Genomic DNA, 20787 nt, shown 5'->3' with positions numbered 1-20787 from the left:
CATTTGGAAATGGAGGCAATTGCAGGAATGTTGATGCAGTTCAAAGTGAGGAATGCTTCTTGTGGAAGATCTGCTTCTCCATGTGTAGTAATTTATTTCTTAGAGGATTCCCTTACTCATGCGGATATCGCTTCCCACCTGGATCCTTGCGGTGCTGAAACTGTCAATCAGATTAGTAGTTGTGGCTTATGTCTGTGGGGGGTTTCGTGTTGAGGTTAAGTCACATCTCCACTTATTTATTCAACAGAGTGGTCCCTAAAGACAGTTGTTTCCTTTTCTTTTTCTTGCACTGTTTACAACATTTTATTAAAGTACAAAATTGTTGGAATTAACCTAAATAGAAAAACATAGTAAATATTTACAAGAACACTGATAACACCACTCAGGTCACACACGTGTAACAAATACAGGAAGGTTTTAAAAAGATTACAAGTTGAAAATTATGGAGATTTCCCCAAATGGATATAACAGCTCACTGCTGAGTATGGCATCAATATAATATGTAAGGTCTTTGAGAGAATGCTGTCCCCGACTCTTCTGCAATCTACTGCCTCCTAGAAATTTGTTCTTTGGGAGATTCAGACACAGAGGCAGCCAGAGCGGACAAGTCGTTTCTTTTTTTTTTTTTTTTTTTGTGGCCACGTCCTGCAGCATGCAGGATCTTAGTTCCCCGACCAGGGATCGAACCCTTGCCCCCTGCATCGGGAGCAAGGAGTTTTACCCACTGGACCGCCAGGGAAGTCCTAAGACAGTCGTTTCTTATCTATTCTTTATTTCTTTTCTTTTGGATATTATTACTAAATATTCCAAACACATAAAATAACATAATGAACAACTGTAAACCCACAACTTAGCTTTAAAAAGTAGCAAATACAAATAAGTCCCTGTGTATCATTTTGTGCTTCCAGCCCCCTCCCTTCCCTGCAGTGGAAGCCACTACCCTAAATTTAATCATTCTTGTACATATTTTTAGGCTTTTACAAATATGTATATACCCATAAAACTATATTGTTCTGCGTATGTTTAAATTTCATATGAATAACTTGCTTCCTTCCATTAACATTATGTTTTTAAGGTTTATCCATTTTGAGGCATGTACCTCTACTTTATTCAACTTAACTTCTGTATTTTTTTGCATTGTATGAGTACACCGAAATTTATATATCCATTTTCCTATTGATGTACATTTAGGCTGGACACACATACACACACACATACACACATCAATGAATATACTTCAAAATGTTCTTAGTCTTTTCTGTTTCATATGGATTTTAGGATCATGTTTTCAAGCTCTATGAAAACGGTTGTTGAATTTACAGAACTAGTAGAGGAAAATTGACATCTTAATGATATTGAGGTTTGTGAGCCATGAACACAGTGTATCTCCCCATTGATTGAGTCTTGGTATGTGTTCTTCAATTCAAAAAGTTTTAAATTCTTATATAAAAGAATGTTGAACTTTTTTTTGCTAGATTTGTTATTATTATGAATGAGATCTTTTTTAAAAAATTACATGTTCTAATTGGCTGTTCCTGATATATAGGCAGGCTGTTGATTTTTTTCTGTTGATCTTGTTTACAATAACTTTGCTATCCTCTCTTCCTGTTTCCATAGTTTACCTGTATATTCAATTTTGTGTCTTCCTTTCCAGACATTAAACATTTTATATTTTTGGTTACCTTATTGTGCTAGCTAAGTTCTCCAGCACCACATTGAATTTGAAGCAGCAGTTAATTGTAGTACTTCTGACTTTAAGGGAACTCTATTATTTTATTACTAAGTTTGATGCTTACTTTAGGATTTTGGTAAATCACCTTTATCATATTCAGTAAATTCCCTTTTAGTCCTATTTTGCTAAGAGATTGCATCATAAATAGGAGCTATTTTATAAATATATAATATTATATAATAATCTTTCTGTATATAAGATGATAATTTTTCTTTAATACATTATGAAATGAGATTAAAGTGAAACGGATTAATTCAATGATGAATTGCATTAATAGATTTTCAAAAGTTAAACCATCCTAGCATTCATGCCTACTTGGTTGTGATTTTCTATATGTGTGTGTGTGTGTGTGTGTGTGTGCACGTGTGTGTGTGCGTGTGTGTGTGCACTGCTGGTTTGATTTTCAGATCTTTTATTGGAGATTTTTGCAGCCATGTTTATAAGTGAGATTGGCCTACAAAAAAGTCCCTTCTTCTTTACTTACCTTATTTTAGAACTAGATTATAGTGGTCTCATAAAATGATTCAGGAAGTCTTTTCTCTTTTTGTGTTCTCTGGTGTGACTTAAAATAGAGATTATCTATCTGTCTCTTAGAAGTTTGGCTAAATACACCTGTAAAACCATCTGGGCCATTTTCAATGTCTTTAAGGTGTATTCAGGCTTTCTATTTCTTCTCAAATCCATTTTTTTTTTTCTTGAAAAATAATCTACTTCATCTAAGGTTTCAAACTTACTGGCATAAAGTTGTTCATAGCACTCTCTCATTTATTTTTATATTTTAATCTTTAATGCTTACTTGTATCATTTCCTTTCTTTATTTCTTGTTCTACTTTGTCAAAGCTTTCTCTATTTTATTATTCATGTCAAAGACACAGATTTTGGTTTAGTTCATCTTCTCTATTGTTTCTTTTTTTCTCATTTCATTAACTTTAGCTCTTAATTTTGTTGTTTCCTCCCTTCTAGTTATATGTAGTATTTTTTCTAACTCCTTGGGTTGGATGCTTTCTTCATTAATTTTCAGTTCTTCTTTTCTACTAAATGTATGAAAGGCTGTACATTTCCTCTAAGTTACTGTCTAAGCTGTATCCCACAGGTTTTTATAAATAGTATTTTCATTGTTATTCAGTTCCTAATTTCCAATATAATTTTTATGTGATTCATAAATTATTTTAAAGTGTATTTTTAAAGAACACTTTTCTGCATTTTTTCTTTTGCTTTTTATTTATTGATTTCTAATTTTAGTGCATTTTGCTGAAACAGCATTATCTGTATGGTGTAGAATCTTTGCCATTTGTTGAGCCTTGCGTTGTGAACTAATAATTGTCAGTTTTGTGGGTATTCTGTGTGTTCTTGAAAAGAATATGTATTGTATAGTCATACGTTTGGGGGTTCTATATATGTCCATTATATTAAAGTTGTTAATTGTACTATTCAAAGTTTCTACATCCACTAATTTTTTATCTTCTTATTCCTGATGTTGAAATTTTCAATTTGTCTTATTATAAGTATGTCGAGTTTTGCTTTATATATCTTGAAGCTGTATTTTCTTACAGGATCAGGATTGTTACATCTTCCTGGTGAATTAATCCTTTTATCATTATATAATGACTCTATCCATAATAATGTTTTATACCTTGAAATCTATTTCATCTGATAATATTATAACTACATCAAGTTTCTCTTGGTACTTTACTACAGTGCCTTTTTTCCCTTATTGCTAACTTTTCTGTATTAGTTTGTTTCAGCACATCTCTTATTAACAGAAGGAACATAACTAGATTTTCTTCTTCACTCAGTTCCAGAGTCTCACTCTTAAATTGCAAGTTCAATTTGTTTTTATTTACTAGGACTACTGACATGTTTGGATTTATATCCTATAATCTTCTTTTGTGTCTCCTATTTACATCATTTATTTTTTCATTGACTTTTACCCTTTTTCTGCCTTTGCTCTGACTGACTGGGTTATCTTCATTCTTATTTCTCTTTTTCTGGTTAAGAAGTTATATATTCTGTTTATGTTCTTTTGGTCATTATCTTTATTTTTTTTAAAGGGAGGTTTAAATTTTTTTTTTTTTTTGCCAAATCAGAATATAAAATCTTTAATATATCTCTATGATAATATTTTTTAACATCTTTATTGGAGTATAATTGCTTTACAATGTTGTGTTAGTTTCTGCTGTATAACAAAGTGAATCAGCTATATGTATACATATATCCCCATATCTCCTCCCTCTTGCGTCTCCCTCCCACCCTCCCTATCCCACCCCTCTAGGTGGTCACAGAGCACTGAGCTGATCTCCCTGTGCTATGTGGCTGCTTCCCACTAGCTATCTATTTTACATGTGGTAGTGTATGTATGTCAGTGCCACTCTCTCACTTTGTCCCAGCTTACCCTTCCCCCTCCCTGTGTCCTCAAGTAGTCCATTCTCTACATCTGCATCTTTATTCCTGTCCTGCCCCTAGGTTCTTCAGAACCTTTTTTTTTTTTTTTGATTCCATATATATGTGTTAGCATACGGTATTTGTTTTTCTCTTTCTGACTTACTTCACTCTGTATGACAGACTCTAGGTCTAGCCACCTCACTACAAATAACTCAATTTTGTTTCTTTTTATGGCTGAGTAATATTCCATTGTATATATGTGCCACATCTTCTTTATCCATTCATCTGTCGATGGACACTTAGGTTGCTTCCATGTCCTGGCTATTGTAAATAGTGCTGCAATGAACATTGTGGTATATGACTCTTTTTGAATTATGGTTTTCTCAGGGTATATGCCCAGTAGTGAGATTGAAAGGATGCTCAACATCTCTAATCATTAGAGAAATGCAAATCAAAGCTACAATGAGGTATCATCTCACACTGGTCAGAATGGCCATCATCAAAAAATCCACTAATTGGCTTCCCTGGTGGCACAGTGGTTAAGAATCCACCTGCCAGTGCAGGGGACACGGGTTCAAGCCCTGGTCCAGGAAGATCCACATGCCACGGAGCAACTAAGCCCATGCGCCACAACTACTGAGCCTGTGCTCTAGAGCCCGTGAGCCACAACTACTGAGCCCGCATGCCACAACTACTGAAGCCTGTGTGCCTAGAGCCTGTGCTCCACAACAAGAGAAGCCACTGCAGTTAGAAGCCCGTGCACCACAACGAAGAGTAGCCCCCACTCACCACAACTAGAGAAAGCCCACGAGCAGCAACAAAGACCCAACACAGCCAAAAATAGATAAATAAAATAAATAAATTTTTTAAAAAATCCACTAACAATAAATGCTGGACAGGGTGTGGAGAAAAGGGAACGCTCTTGCACTGTTGGTGGGAATATAAATTGATACAGCCACTATGGAGAACAGTATAGAGGTCCCTTAAAAAACTAAAAATAGAACTACCATATGATTATTTTATTTATTGCTTTTCAATTTTTATACTTTTTTTCTTTTTCTTGCGTTATTGCACTGGCTAGGACCTCTAGAATTATGTTGTATAGAAGTGATGATCATAGGCATCTTTTCTCAGTCTCAGTAATAGAAGAAAAGATTTCAACATCTCAGTACTAAATAATGTTTGCTCTGGGGTTTTTGCAGCTAATCTTTATCAGTTAAAGTTCCTTTTGGTCTTAATTTGCTATGAGTTTTTATCACAAATGAATGTTTAGTATTTTATCAAATACTCATTATATATCTGTGGAGATGATCATATGAGTTTTCTCTTTTATTCCATATATATGATGAATTACAATGATTGATTTTCAAGTTTTAATGCAATCTTGCATTTCTAGAATAAGCACAAATTGGTCATTATACAATTTCCTGTTGTGTAATACCAGTTTTACTGTGTTAATATTTTGTTTAGAGTTTTTGCATCCATATTTATGAGTGAGATTGGCCTGTATTTTTTCTTATAATATACTTGTCAGAATTTTACATCAAGGTTATGCTGGACTCATAAAGCATATCTGTGAAGTGTTTTCTCTTTTTCTATTCTTTGGAAAAGTTTATTCAAGATTGGCAATTTTCCTTCCTTAAAAGTTTGGTATATTTACAAATGAAGTCATCTGAGGCTGTAATTGTTTGTGGGCGAGGGAATATTTTTCATTGTTTATTAAGGTTTTTTATAGAAACTATTCAGTTTCCTGTTTTTCTTGTGTTTATTATTGTAAGCTGTATTTTTCTAGAGATTTTTTCATTCCACTGAAAGTTTTAAATGTATTGACAAAAAGTTGTTTGTGATATCCTCTTATGATGTTTTATGTCTGAAAGATCTGCAACAATGTCATCTTTTTCATTCCCGATATTAATTATTTGGGTCTTCAGTATTTTCTTCTTGGTCAGTCCCCATCAGGGATTTATCAGTTTTATTAGTCTATGCAAATCATCAAGTTTTGGCTTTGTTGATCCTTTCTATCATATGTTTGTTCTTATTTAATTAATCTCAGCTCTTATTATTTTCTTCCTTATACCCTCTTGGAGTTTACTTTGCTCTTCTTTTTCTAATTTTTTAAAATTGGATGCTTGGGTCATTGTTTTCCAGGTGGTTGTCCTTTCTACCTTATAAGTTTTCCTATACATAGGGACTGAGTTATATTACACAAAATTTGATATGTGGTACCTTCATTTTCATTCATTTCAAAATATTTTCCTATTTCCATGATGATTTCTTCTCTGTTCTGTAGTACATTCAGAAGTCTATTTCTTAATTTCCAAATTATATGGATTTTATAATTATCTTTTGTTACTGATTTCAAGTTTAATTCCATAGTAGGTAGAAAACATGCTATATATAATTTCAATACTTAGAAATACATTGAGACTTGCTTTATAGCCTAGCATGTGGTCAATATTTGTAAATGTTCTATGTGCACTTGGAATTTCTGTGTATGTTGTAGTTATTTAATGCAGTGTTCTGTATGTATCAATTGGATCAAATTTGTTAATCATGTTGGTCAAATATTCCATATTCTTTCTAAGTCGTCTGCTTGTTCTGTCAGTTAGTTAATGAGAAAGGGGATCATAAAAGTCTCTGACTATAATTGTGAATCTGCCTTCTCTTTTTTGCTCCTTCAGTTTTGCTTCAATATTTGGCTTGGTGTTTTCTTCAGTATTGGAAATTTCCTAGCCATTATCCAGTCAAGTATTTTTTCTGTCCCCATGAGACTGACAAAAGCTTTACCCAACCTTTGAGCCTTCCAGCTGCATCTACCAGAATTGACAGACACTTCTAGAAAAGAAGCATCCAAAAATATCAGACACCTCTCTGGGTTTTCGTTTTCTCCTGGAACTTGGCCCAGCAATTCTTTACCCTTTTGTGAATTCTAGTAGTAACATCCAACAAATTTTAAAATATATTTTGTCTAGATTTTCTAGTTCTCATCAGAAGAGAATAGTAAAGATTACTTAGGTCACAATCACTAGAAACAGAGCTCCACCTTTACATTTTTATATGCATACTTGACAAAGTATCTCTTACCTAACTCCTGAAAAATACAAGGCTTTAGAAATATTGAACACAGGGCACTCCATTGCACGTATTATGATAAGGTAATATTTTATTTCACTACTGTTTTCTAACCCCCCAATTGTTATTGTTGTTGATGTTGTTGTTGTTACTATTATATAGTCAATGCTTCTTTGCCATCTCTCTGGGCTAGTGGATAGTTTATTAGTCCCCATCTCATTGAGATTGCAGCTTTTCAGGGGTTGTCCTTGCTTTCTGCAGGAGTTTTCGTACAACTCCCCATCTTAAATGGACCAAAGACCTCATCTCTTTTCCCTTTGTGGACACAGATACCCAAGCCCTGGTCATTACTGGGTATAATAACCCCTCTATGCTGCCAGAGGGTTGACTTATATGCTTACGTCTTTGACTGTTAGCATCCTCTTTGCTTCCAGCGTTTGAGAATTTCTCTTTCTTGTGAGCTAAGACATGCAATTTAAAAAATTATTACATTATATTCAGCATTTCTAAGGGTTTATATCAAGGTGGTTTAAAGATAGCCTAGTCTGCCATTTTGCCAATACTGTTCATCTAGTTCTGAACAGTGAATAAATTCTAGGTGAATACTATTTCATCTAGTCCTACTACTTTTCAGGAAATCATCAGAATGATGTACTCCTATGTCTAAAATTTATAGTTGTATAAAGCAATATAGGCAAAATGTTTGCCTCTCATTGTTTCAGTCAGCTCTGGCTTGATTGGCTTTGACCAATTTAGCTTTCTAATCTTAGAAAGGCCCTTTCAGTTCAGCTTTTAGTGTCTTAAGGGAGGCCATTAAGGGGAGCATAATTACAATATCAAATTCACTATAAGAACTGAATTTTAAAATCCAGATTATCAATCATAGATTCAGAATCAAGATATAGAGTGTTGGTGCTAATTCAAGATTAACCTACTTGAGCTACCATTTATTAGGCTAAGTCCCCCCTTTTTGGTGTTGTCTGGGTCCTAGACTTTTCTCACAACCTGGTGATCCCACACACAGTTTTCTATTCACTCTTCCACCCAGTGCAATCTGGCTTTACAACTACCACTTTATCAATACAGCTCTTCCTAAAGTTACCAACAATTTCCATGTGGTAAATCTAATGGGTACTTCTCTGCCCATGTCTCACTTGACCTCTGAGCAATATTTTTTATGTAACTGAAACCATTAGGTGGCACTTCAGGGGCTCCAAGGAGCTCCAGTTCTTTATGTCTCAACGCAGAAAGAATTCAGCAAGAGGCAAAGTGATAGATAAGAAGTGATTTATTAGAATAGGACATTTGTGAGGCTTACAAGCAGGTGGGCGAGAGGGTGCCACACCCCAAGAACTTAGTGGGCTACAGTTTTATAATCAAAGGAAAAGTGGGGAGGGGGAGAAAACCACCTTCTTCCTCATTCTTGAATAGACATCAAAATTCCATTGTCCTCAGTTCCTCCTCCACGTCGGGTGGGGGAGTTTTCTTGTCCCTACATGGTCAAGCTGGGACTGTCATGGTGCAATGGAAATGAGCAAAAAGGCAGTAACATATACTAAAATATGTTAAATCATTTCAGCTTTTAGTATAATGTCACCTTTTCCTTATATTTTTGTTTTTAGTGCGCGCAGAGGAGCGTGTCCTAGTAATCATTAACTTACTGAGCTCACTGGGTAGGATGTGGGTCTCATGCCACCATTGTTTTATTGTTTGGGGGCATGTCTCATGTTTCTGTAACCTGGTTTTGTTGCTAAGCAAGCCTGCTTGGTTTTGTGGTTAAGCAAATCTGCTTTCTTGAGTGATCATTAACTTACAGGGGTCTCCTATACTTTTTTCTTTACTTATAATCCCCTAGTGGGATTAACTATTTAATCACCTACTTTGGCCCTTTACTCTGTCCCTATGATAACTACCCCCTTCTTGAAAAAGTGTCCTCTTGGCTTTACCTATACCACAATCTATTAGATTTCCTCCTATCACTCACTGCCCTCTCCTTCTCAGTCTCCTTTGATGGTTCCTCTTTTTCTACCTTATCTTTAAATCACGGAACACCTCAGGGCTCATTCCTGAGGGGATATCATCTGGTCTCAAACTTAAATGCTAAATACCACCTATATGCTAATGGTTGCCAATTTCATATCTCTAGCCCTGGCCTGTCAAATTCATATATCTTACTGCTTAATTGACATCTTCATTTGGCTATCTATACGTTATCTCAGTGTTAATCTGTTTGATCTTCCATCTTATTCTTCCTTTATCCTTTTCCATTTTGTTAGTGGCAGCATTACCCACCCATTTGTTTAAGCCAAAACTTTTATTTTTCACTTTCCTTCATTTCCTGTATCCCCTCTTAAGGAATTCATATTGGTTCTACCTCCAAAATATATCTCAAACTGCCCAATGACCCTGTCAGGTGTAAATATTATTTCTTTCATTGTGTAGTTACACAAGCAGAGATTAAGAAAGCATGTTAGTAATTTGCCTAAGGATACGCAGCTTTTATGCAGAGGAATTCTTATTCCAAACCATTTACTCTTTCTATGATATCTTGACCCTCAAAGAATACTTGTGAATGAATTAGTGAGTATATTGATCCAGATAGTAATAAAATTCATAATCATGGCTTTATCAGAAGAATATTCTCACCTACTGAAAAATAACTCTGCTATCTATAGAGTAGAAACCTTTGTTACATATGAAGAGCTTTGTTACATGTAATATAGGGTAATACTTATATCATCATATGTCAATATCTATCAATATATAAAACCAGTTTCAGAATTTGAGACTATGAAAGATAGACAACTTGGCTTCCAGAACACCTTCTTTTTCATTCAAGGATATGTGGCCAATTGTACCCAAAACCTATTGCATTCTCTCGATAGGCTTTTATCTCCCTTCTGCTCCTCCAGCAAGGGAATTTGATGAAGAAACAAGCTAGCCAAACTTTTATTTTGGTTTTCTACTGTCATGATTTTATTAATATTCAGTGTTTCTCAAAAAAATGTCAAGGATACAGAAGAGAGAAACTGGGCAGAGCTAATAATACACCTTGATTATATTGGCTAAATATTGAATGGCATTTTGAGATAAGAAGACTGTGTGTTTTAATCAACCAAGAGTCACTTTAAATCCTTAAAATAAATGCAAATATTGTTAGTATGATCAGAGAAAGCAGTTGATTACTGTCACTGGCAGCTTTACCTCTTGTATATTATGAATTTTATTAGAAAGCTATCATCTTTCTGATTGTAAAACCCGAATGAAGTTAGGGCACTGTGTGTTTTCCCCAGTGATTTCCTTGTAGCATCACAAAATCCCTACAACATTATCTGTAATCTTAATGAATGTTTAGTGAAAACCGCTTGACATTTGTTTGGCACTGACTTCATTTCCAAGCCTTGAATGGTCTTATCATTTTGTGGACTGCTCAAAAGCAATATGATTTAGAGTTTATTTTATACATAGAGATATAACTACCTTTTTTAACAGAGTTCCTTGTACATTCACTCAAATGCTAGAGGGCTTTGTGACATTTTGTTTATATATTTTAAATACAGGTATAGACTGAGATTTTGGTAATTCTAATGTGTTTTTGAAAGAGTAGACTCTGGTTGTAATAAATTATGTAAATACATCTTCTTTGAATTCCCCACAGAGCTCTGTACCATGGAGTGTGGTAGCCATGGAGTCTGCTCAAGGGGAATTTGCCAATGCGAAGAAGGTTGGGTAGGACCAACATGTGAAGAACGCTCCTGTCATTCTCATTGTGCTGAGCATGGCCAATGCAAAGATGGAAAATGTGAGTGTAGCCCTGGATGGGAGGGCGACCACTGCACAATTGGTAAGTACCACCATACTTTGAACAAAGTAAATTGGATTAATTGAAGAAGTAAAGCAGTCTAGCAAGTCAATCACCAAGCTGTTTGTAGAATTTGAGGTGGGAAGAGGGAAGAAGTAGGAGGGCTGGCCATAAGTTTGAAAGTTTCCTTAACTGGGAGGTTTCCTGTTTTGTTGATAATATCTTACTTATTTCTGTGTCTTTTCCTTTCTCATTACTTCAGTATTCTTTATATTTTCTGCTTTCAAGTGCTTTGAGTTAGTCAAATGAAAGATGATACATTAGAATATAGTGTCATTAGTTAATAAGAAAAGTGCTTTTGTTGTAAAGGTAACATTCACTGGCCATTTTTCCTTTTGAAAAGTATAGGTTGTTTTGGTTGAAAGCACTTAGAGGCAATTTCATTAAATGGGACTACTTTATCAGGGGCCATTCAGTATCATTAAGGGCTGTCTTTAATGTGTATAAGGAAGACACTCCTGACCTGCCATCAATAGAACATCTGTGTTGAATTGTTTATTGGGTAGTATAGAGAGTTTGTACCAAGACATCCACCCTCTCTCATCCCTTGTCACCAATTTCACTAATTTTCAGGCTGCTTCCTGGGAGAACACCTGTGGGTGTGAGAAAGTCTATGTAATAATTAATCTATCACGTGGTCTTCACACCATAAAAAACACTAATAATAATGAAAGTTTCATTTATAAAATACTTTTTTCTGAGAAAAATATCAAAGCCCTTGACACACACATGTATCTGCCACGAAGGTTCCCTGTATGTATACAGAGGGACAAATATGATTACCATTGTTCAGCTAAGGAAAGTGGGTCACAGAATGTTCCAGTGTCATTCTATGAGCACACAGAAAATTCATACAGTGCAAAAGCAAGCGTGGGCCTCTGGATACACAATTCATTGTTTATGGGCTTTTTTTCCCCTCTAGACTGTACTACAGCTTTCATTTTTAGGTGATTTTTGTTATAATGGTTGGAACCTGCCAAAGTAATGTATAATATATATAATATATATAACATATAATTTTAATAAACTGCATTACTACTCAACTACAGTCAGTCTTGTTCTGTGACTGTGGAAAATACTTAAGATTCATTAAATAGGTGGTGAGGGGTGAGATTCAGATGCAGCTTAAGTAATTACATTCCTGCACTAGAGTAAGTTTATTGCCTTCACATAGGAGGATTTAAATATTGTCATGATTACCAAAGGTGGTTACTCCAGAACTCCCTTCTAAAGATATTACTAATAAGAAGTTCAAACTAGCACTCTTTCATGAGTTATTACTGAAATGTAAAAATGCAGTTCTTATACTTCTAATGAAATATGACACTTTTTTAGGAAGCCTAATAGAGTTTCTTGCAGAAAAGCCATTAATATCTTTCCCACAGAAAATATTATTCACAAACTACACAGGCCAGTGTACCAACTTCTGAGCTGCAGGCATTTCAGAATTCACAGTTTGCTGTTCTCCCAGGCAACAGATGGTAAACCATTAGTACTTGTTGTATAGCTTTGGTCTCCCAGAAATTCATTCAATCACTGTTTTCCCCCCTTTTTAGCTCACTACTTAGATGCTGTCCGAGGTAAGCCCGTTCTCTCTAGTTTTATAACAGAAAAATATTTTAAACCGAAAATATGCATGTGGGAAAGGAAGTGTTGGTGGGGTTTGGGTGGTGTTTGTTGTTGTTTTTAATGTTGGCAGTCTTACTTAAGTGCAATATTGTCAGGTTCATGCTGTAATAGACTTAAAAGTAATTTGCTTTCCCAATACCAAAGATTCATTTTTTGCCATAGAGTTTAATAGACTGATAAGCAGTTTTAAGAATTATTTTTCTTTGTCTTGATGTCGCGGGGTGTGTGTGTGTGTGTGTGTCTGTTTATATGACAGAGAGGTAATTATTAAATGAACTAGGTTTAGGTAGACAGCTGAACTTTTTCTCTAACATAACAATATAGCTTTAAGTCCGTGTAGAGTATCCTTACAAGGGCAGAAGAATTATTCCCCTGTTAGTACCTCATCATCCATCCCCACCAGGGATCTGCATTCGATAGAGACTGCAAGGGTTTTTCTGTCAGATTTCCTGGTGCCTTTCATTACCTCAGCCTGAGAAGGTTGAAAATGTCCTACTCAAATTATCCCTAATTTCTCTTTATCCACTGTATGTGCATGAGAATGGAACTAGATAAATTTCTTTCTTAATCTTATACATGTGGGTGAGGAATATATATATAATCTTTTCATATTTTCTAACAGCCATCTGTCATTTTATTTTAAAGTCTTTTCTTCTTCTGGTCTGTTGAGAGTTGCTAGGAAAACCATTTGCAAGAAACACTGGATTACTTCTACAGATTTAAAAAAAAAATTCTTTTGCTTTTTATACTTCTGGAATTTTCTTTCAAAGACAGAAAATGGAAAGAATATTGATTGGACTCTCTCCTGTAAAATCCAGATCTGGTCCTGCGTTGCTACTGGGGAAATTTCCAGAAGCTATATGCCATTATTGCTCTCTCTGTTCATCTGCCCACTGAGCACTTGGGACATGCAGAGTTGCCCTTTGGAATAGCCTATTTCTGAACCACTGGTAGAAAGAGTAGGTCATCCCTGAGAAATTAAAAGTCTAAATAGAGACCATCGTTAGTGTCTGTGGTTAGGGTTATCAATGGATAGAAGTCATTTAAGCATTATAATTTCCTCTTGACTATATTTATCCAGTTATTCTCTAGAATTCTGAAAGTCTAAATTTGGTGTGCATTAATTCCATAAACATTTGTTGAGCACTTACTACAGGTATACTATTATACTAGTTTCTGAGAGAGATACCAGATAAGTAAAAAAATCAATCCTTAGCTTTCAGATCAATAATAATCTTGAAGAGAAAAGCTGAATAGATGTAAAGCAACTGCAGCACATTTCTAAGGCACCATGTGGGCAATTAATGGTATGGTCTGAACTGTATACCAACATACCTAAGTCCTGAAGCAACATCTCACAAGGGAAAAATCAGCCCAGAGTAGCAGTAGTTAGGAGAAGTATCTCTTCATAGAAACTGCTGTCTTTTCCCAACTTTTTGGCCATAACTAGATACAATATCATCCATCCAGTTTTGATTGAGATGAGGAGATACCTTTTTCGAAAAGAAACAGAAAACATGTCTTGTCCCCATCATAGTTTTTATCCTGTCTGAATCAGAGGTTGGGAATTGGGTTTAGCATTAATAATGTTTAATTGGCTCTCTAAGGAAAAGCACAGCAGAGTAAGGGATAACAAGTTCCCTGGGAAGGTGGTATAAGCATGCAAGCTCCTCTTCCATTTATTCAACACCTCATCTGAATGGAGCCCAGATGATTCGATTTTTCCCTCTAGGCAGATACATCATTGTTGGCCAATCCCATTCTGATGTCTCTGAATTTGTTACTCGCTGCTGTCTTTTCAGATGGCTGCCCGGGGCTCTGCTTTGGAAATGGGCGATGTACCCTGGATCAAAATGGTTGGCACTGTGTGTGTCAGGTGGGTTGGAGTGGGACAGGCTGCAATGTTGTCATGGAAATGCTTTGTGGAGATAACTTGGACAATGATGGAGGTGAGTCATTTATTAAATGTTCATGAAAGAAAGGAATAGCCCAGCCTCTAGCACAGTGATGACCAATCTGGCCAAGAGTGAAAATTAGGAATCCTCGGTATAAACAGTATAAAGTCATACTATTTTGTAAGTCTCAGTTTATTGAATATTTACAGTAACCAGGCAATACTCCAAACTCTTTCCATGTATTATATCTCATTTAATTCTCACAATAATGCTATCAGGTATAGGTACAATTTTCCCTGTTCACAAATGGGAAAACTAATGCTTGGAGTGGGGATGGTAAGTGACTTTTCCAGGATCACACAGCTAGAAAGTAACAGAACCAAGGTTCCAATTCAGGGCTATATGACTTCAGTTTCTGTTTTCTTAATTGTTACAACCATGCTGCCTCCCATATCTGTGGCATTTATTCTACTAAATTAAATCAACGTACTACTGTCTAAACTGTCAGATGCTAGTGTAGCTTGCACTACACACGTCGTGAGGTAGTTTTCTTTGTTCTTAGTTATTTAGAGCTCCCTCTTGTGTCTTTACCTTTTAGTACCACTTTACATCTTTCAAAGGACACGGCATCATGACAATTCACAGTAGAATATTTTACATTTAATTCAAGAGCTGCACATGTTTTAGAAAACCATATGTGGCTCCAAGGCCTCAGGGTAACCACTTCTGTTTTAATCAAGCAAACAAAGGCATCTAATACATTGTACAGTCAGGCCTCAAAACAGCCAAATCACCTCTGAATGAGCCTAAAACAACAAATCCTCACTTTCCTCTTACTTTCTACTCAAGAAAACATGAAATTGACAAAAATTTTTATTTCTAATTTCTGTATATTAACTTAAAATGAAGTACGTTGTTAAATTTGACTCCTCAAGGTTTCTATTTGTGCTTAGACAATTATATACCTTGTCATTTGAATCCAAATGGGGCTTAAAACAATAAGATAGCAGTCATTGTTTAAGCACCAAATTAGGTGTAAAAGTGTCTTCTTTTATTGTTCTGGCTAACAGTTTACCTTTAAAAGTTATAAGACCTTATGAATTTTAAGTAGAAGCAACTTTCTGATTAAGAGCACAGGGCTTTGAAGTTAGAATTTCTGGGGTCAAATATTAGCTCTGCTATGTACTTCTGGCTGTAGGGTTTGGGAAAAGTTTCTTGCTATCTCTGTGCTTCAATTTCCTTACCTTCCAAATGGGGCTCGTAATAATAATAACTGTCTAATAGGGTTGTTATAAGAATTAAACAAGATAATTCATGTGCACTACTTAAAGGATGATAAACTACACCAATCAACGCACATGTGCACACGTGCACACAAACACACACACACACACACACACACACTAAATTTAGGACAACAGACCATTTTCTGAAGAGACTGTTTACTTCCTATCTAAATTGAAATTTTTGTTGGGGAGGCCAGAGTGAGATTTTCAATTAAATGGTACACTAATCAACCATTTACTTGACTTCTGTGGTCCGCCAAGACTCATTTTCTTTTTTTGTTTTTTTCAAGACTCATCTTCTACACCCATCATTCTCAGTTCATCATTTAAGTCCCAACTCAAGCCATATCTCCCATGATACCTCTGACATCCACCACCCCAATCTACCATGGTGTTTATCATATGCATCATACAATCAAGCACTAAATTATATCCTGTCTATATTGTTTCCTTGTTACGTGTTAAGTATGACCCAGAGTCCATAGTTTGATGCCCAGTATAATTACTAATAATATTAGCTCACTTGTATTCAGGGTTTACTATGTACAAGGCACTGTGCTGAGTCCTTTATGTGAATAACTTCACTTAATCCTCATGAGGTAGAAACTACTATTAACACTACTTTACAAATTAGGAAACTGAGGCACCGAGAAGTTAAATAAATTGCTCAAGATCATATAGAAAGTAAACGATAGAGCCAGGGTGTAAACCTAGGTGGTCTGCTTCATTCCAAAAAAGATTGGAGGCAGTAATGGAGATTTCTCAATTGATATATTGATTAAAATGTTATGCTCAGAAAATACATTAACAACCTATGCAAGTATAATTTCTTTCTTTCTGTATTTATTTGTTTTTGGCTGCGTTGGGTCTTTGTTGCTGCACACAGGCTTTCTCTAGTTGCAGTGAGCAGGGGCTACTCTTTGTTGCGGAGCACGGGCTCTAGGCACGCGGGCTTCAGTAGTTGTGGCTCGCAGGCTCTAGAGCACAGACTCAGTAGTTGTGGCGCACGGGCTTGGTTGCTCCTTGGCATGTGGGATCTTCCTGCACCGGGGCTCGAACCCGTGTCCCCTGCATTGGCAGGCGGATTCTTAACCACTGTACCACCAGGGAAGTCCCAAGTATAATTTCTGACTCAGGGTTGAGCTAAAATAAGCTTCCTGCTTAATAAAGTACAGCTTGATAAAAATAATTGAATAATTATCAAGCATTTTCTGTGGCCTCAAGGTCACCTCAAGGGAGCCAAAAATGTTTAAGGAATGGATCAATTAAATATTAATGAAATAATGGATTATCAGTTTTCAATATCTGTGGTATATATAGATACAAAAGGTATAGAAGATGTTGCTGAATGTGTATTGACCTATGAACATTCCTTTAAAACTGTGTATCTATGTGGGAATCAAAAATCAAAGACCCTGATGTGAGTTTAGTGTATTTTTATGATTGTCTCTTTAGGGAGTAGCAGGGGGAGGCTCCTAGAGATATTCAATTACCATTTTTTCCTTTGGTAGGATTAAGATGATACTGATGACAAATAAATGTTTAGTTCTACTTTGACATGGAAAGATGGATTAAATAACCTCTGAAGGCCTCATGACTAAGATTTTGGACAATAAATCCATTTTTATACTGTTTAAGTAACATCCCTAAGAATATATTAAATGCCCTTCATTTGGTGGTCTCAGCTTTCCAGCTATCCAGAATGGCTGGATTCATTTCCAGCCATCCAGAATGATTGTATATGCCTAATGATTAATATTTGCATACTTGTTTGTGCATGTATGTGTGTGAGTTTTAACTAAATCAGAAAGTGCCAATTGAACCTTTTGGGGGAAAAAAAAGTGGTCCTAATTTTTTAAATGTTAATTCTTAAGAAATCTTCCCAGTCAAAAAAAAAGAAAATCACTTTCAAGCAGTTGCTTCAAGCAGCTGCTTCCTGATTACTCCATATCATTGCTGATACTTAAAGAATGGCAGGATTTTTTTTTTTTTTGCATTCTAATCAGCTTTGAATACTCATTAGTATTACTGCTACTTCCTGAAGCTTTGACTTTAGTTACACTCTGATTCAATGCATTGTGACTCTTAGTAACTAATTGGGCTCATTGAATATGTGGGTGACATAGGTCTAGGAACTACCTAAGAGCTCCTTGAATAATAAAAACAGAACTAAGAACAAATAACCCTTGGGTTTTTTTCTTAACATACAAAAAAATTGAAAACTGTCTTTTACATTGTATATTTAAGAACTATTTACTATAGAAATCACAAATCTATCAAATGTCTTGACCTCATGTATCCCTTTAGTCAACAAGCACATACCATGGACACAACCTTGTGCTTGGAAGAGGAGACTTAACCTTATGGTGACCACATTTTCATGTGTTCATCACGTGTCCTGATTTAGGGTTTGAAAAATATAATCACCATACATTACATGCACATATAAATTGACATGAGAAAAAAAGTTTAGACATTATATTAACTGAATCAGAATAGCTAAAACAAAGAATAGTGAGAGCAAGCTAGAACTATCAGATGTTAAAATAATATTTTAAAACTATGATAATTAAAACAAAATGGTACTGATGTAAGCATAGACAGATCAGTACAACCGAATAAAAGCTCAGGAACACACCGCGGTACAAATATTTAGGATATTATAAAACCAGCATCAAAAATCAGTGGGGAAAAGAAACATTATGAAATAGGTGGTGCTGAGACAACTATTAAGGAAAAAAAAAAAACTTAGATTTTCAATTCATACCATATTCCAAAAGAATAAAATAAATAAAAACACTCCAGCTGATTAATGAGTTGAAGGCAAAAGAAAACTCAAACACAATTAGAAGAAAATATAGGTGGTAGATCTCAAGATTGGAAGGGACTTCTTAAACATAAAAGCTAGGAAAGAAACCACAATAGGAAAAAAATTATAAGTTGGACTTCATAAAAGTTTCTAACTTCTTTGTATTCTTTGGCTAAGTTTATAGACCATCCGACATCTATTTGGAGATACCAAAACCTGCATTGTCTGATATGGTAGCCACTAGCCACATATGACTATTTAAATACAATTTAAATAACATTAAAAATTCCATTTCTCAGTTGCACTAGCCACATCTCAAGTGCTCAACAGTCACATGAGGCTAGCGACCACTGTGTTGGTGCACATCTAGAGCATTCCTATCAATGGAGAAAGTTCTTTTGGATAGCGCTGATCCAAATGTTTGACTCAAAGATTTATTTACCTTTCAGCCAAACATTTCAGATTGGGCACCCAATTTTCCATTCATTCATTACTACTTTGTGCCGAGTATTGTGCTTGACACTGAGGAGAAAATGTCAAACAAGTTTCTGCCTTCATGGAGCTTATGGTTTAGGTATTAAACAAGAAACCACACAAATAACTATATATTTACAATTGTTTAGAGTGCTATAAAGTTTTTAGAGTGCTATAAACATGTATAGCAGGACCTAACCAAGTCTATGTGGCAAGGGAGGCCTCACATGAGTCAGGGGAAGAATGTTCCAGGCCAGGGAAACAGCATGTACAAATGCCCTGAGGTGGAAATATACTAGACTCTTCTAGAAAGTGAAAGGTAAGTCATTGTGGCTGGAATACAATGAGTCAGGGAGAGATTGGTGGGAGATGAGAATATAAAGGTAGGCACTGGCCAGATTATACAGAACATTGTAAATTTTTAAAGATCTTCAGCTATCAAAGATTACATTTTAGTCCCTCAAGTCATAGAGGAAGGAAGGTGACTTCTGATACTGTGGAACGATTGTCACGGAGGTTAAAAAGATGTACAATAAGAGTGTTTAATCGAAACAGTCTTTTTCCCCCTGATCTTTTAAGTATTTGTCACATGTTTGTCCAAGCTTCTCTGATATAAACTCTTCCGGTGGTCTATATTCATATTCATTGGTAAAATCAATAAGTTAATTGCCTAAAAGAGAATGATCTTCCAGGAATCACTCTTCATAACAAGTCACCATTCATTAAGAACAATAGCTATTTGCAAGCCTGTTTTATGATGCAGTGTTTCTAGATCTAGAAATCAGCACCATGGGTGAATTATGAACACATATAAGCTCATGGATCAATAAGCCTCATGTTTTGAATGTCACCAGCATGCTGCAGGGTTTAATAAATAGGAAAATGAAATAGAAGGAGCAATGAATTGGTAACATTTGCTCTGTTTAAGGGCCCCTCTCCGCATTTACTTTTAAGATTTGGCTGGGAAAAAAGACCTGGCAACAGAAAGCATATTCCTAATTATTCTCTTCTGACCATACCCCCCTCATTTCCAAGGAAGCCATTTATTAGAAGATCATCACTTAGTTATGAGAGCCTAAACTGCCAAGTGATTCCAGATATGAGTGGAAGTTGGAACATCTAAACTCTATAACTCAGTTAACCCCTCTATAACTGGATCTGTCACATTATTTATCGACTAAAACTAGTAATACTTGACATCTTCCTACTTTGTAGTGGTGAAAATGAATGAAAATGTTTGAAATACAGTAATATAAAGTGTGTGATAAAGGTGTGGTATCAATGAAGAATCTATTTGTAACTTAACATATTTTGATGCATTAATTGAACATTTATTAATCTCTAGGTGTATTTATAAATGTCCTAAAAATAGGACTTTTAGGATATCCATTTATTCATTCAATAAATATTTATTGAAAGCTTACTTGGGGTCAGGCACTATTCTAGTCATTGAGGAAATAGCAATGAATAAAAAAGACTAAATCCGTGTTCCATGGATCTTATATTCTAGTTTTGAGAGGCAGACAATAAACTAAAAAAATTTTTAAATAGTCTGATAGAAGATGGTAAGTGTTATGGAGAAATTTTTTTTAAAGCAGGTTAAAAAAGGATAGGGAGTGTGCGACAGAGGTGGCATTTTAAATAAT

At 35.4% G+C, this 20787-nt stretch overlaps 1 protein-coding gene across 3 annotated transcripts in view; it reads left to right on the top strand.

Annotated features, from left to right (window-relative positions):
• TENM1 (teneurin transmembrane protein 1) overlaps window positions 1-20787 on the top strand; it is a 557972-nt gene that overhangs the window by 367887 nt on the left and 169298 nt on the right. For all 3 annotated transcript variants that reach the window (XM_059911842.1, XM_059911841.1, XM_059911840.1), the window contains exons 12-14: window positions 10845-11030; window positions 12605-12628; window positions 14480-14626. In XM_059911842.1, coding sequence (XP_059767825.1) covers window positions 10845-11030; window positions 12605-12628; window positions 14480-14626 — 357 coding nt within the window. The remainder of the gene's footprint in view (window positions 1-10844; window positions 11031-12604; window positions 12629-14479; window positions 14627-20787) is intronic.

This window comes from Balaenoptera ricei, chromosome X (genome assembly GCF_028023285.1).
Source record: "Balaenoptera ricei isolate mBalRic1 chromosome X, mBalRic1.hap2, whole genome shotgun sequence".
Lineage (NCBI taxonomy): Eukaryota > Metazoa > Chordata > Mammalia > Artiodactyla > Balaenopteridae > Balaenoptera > Balaenoptera ricei.
Note: the sequence above shows the minus strand (reverse complement) of the source record. Positions and strands in the feature narration are given on the sequence as shown.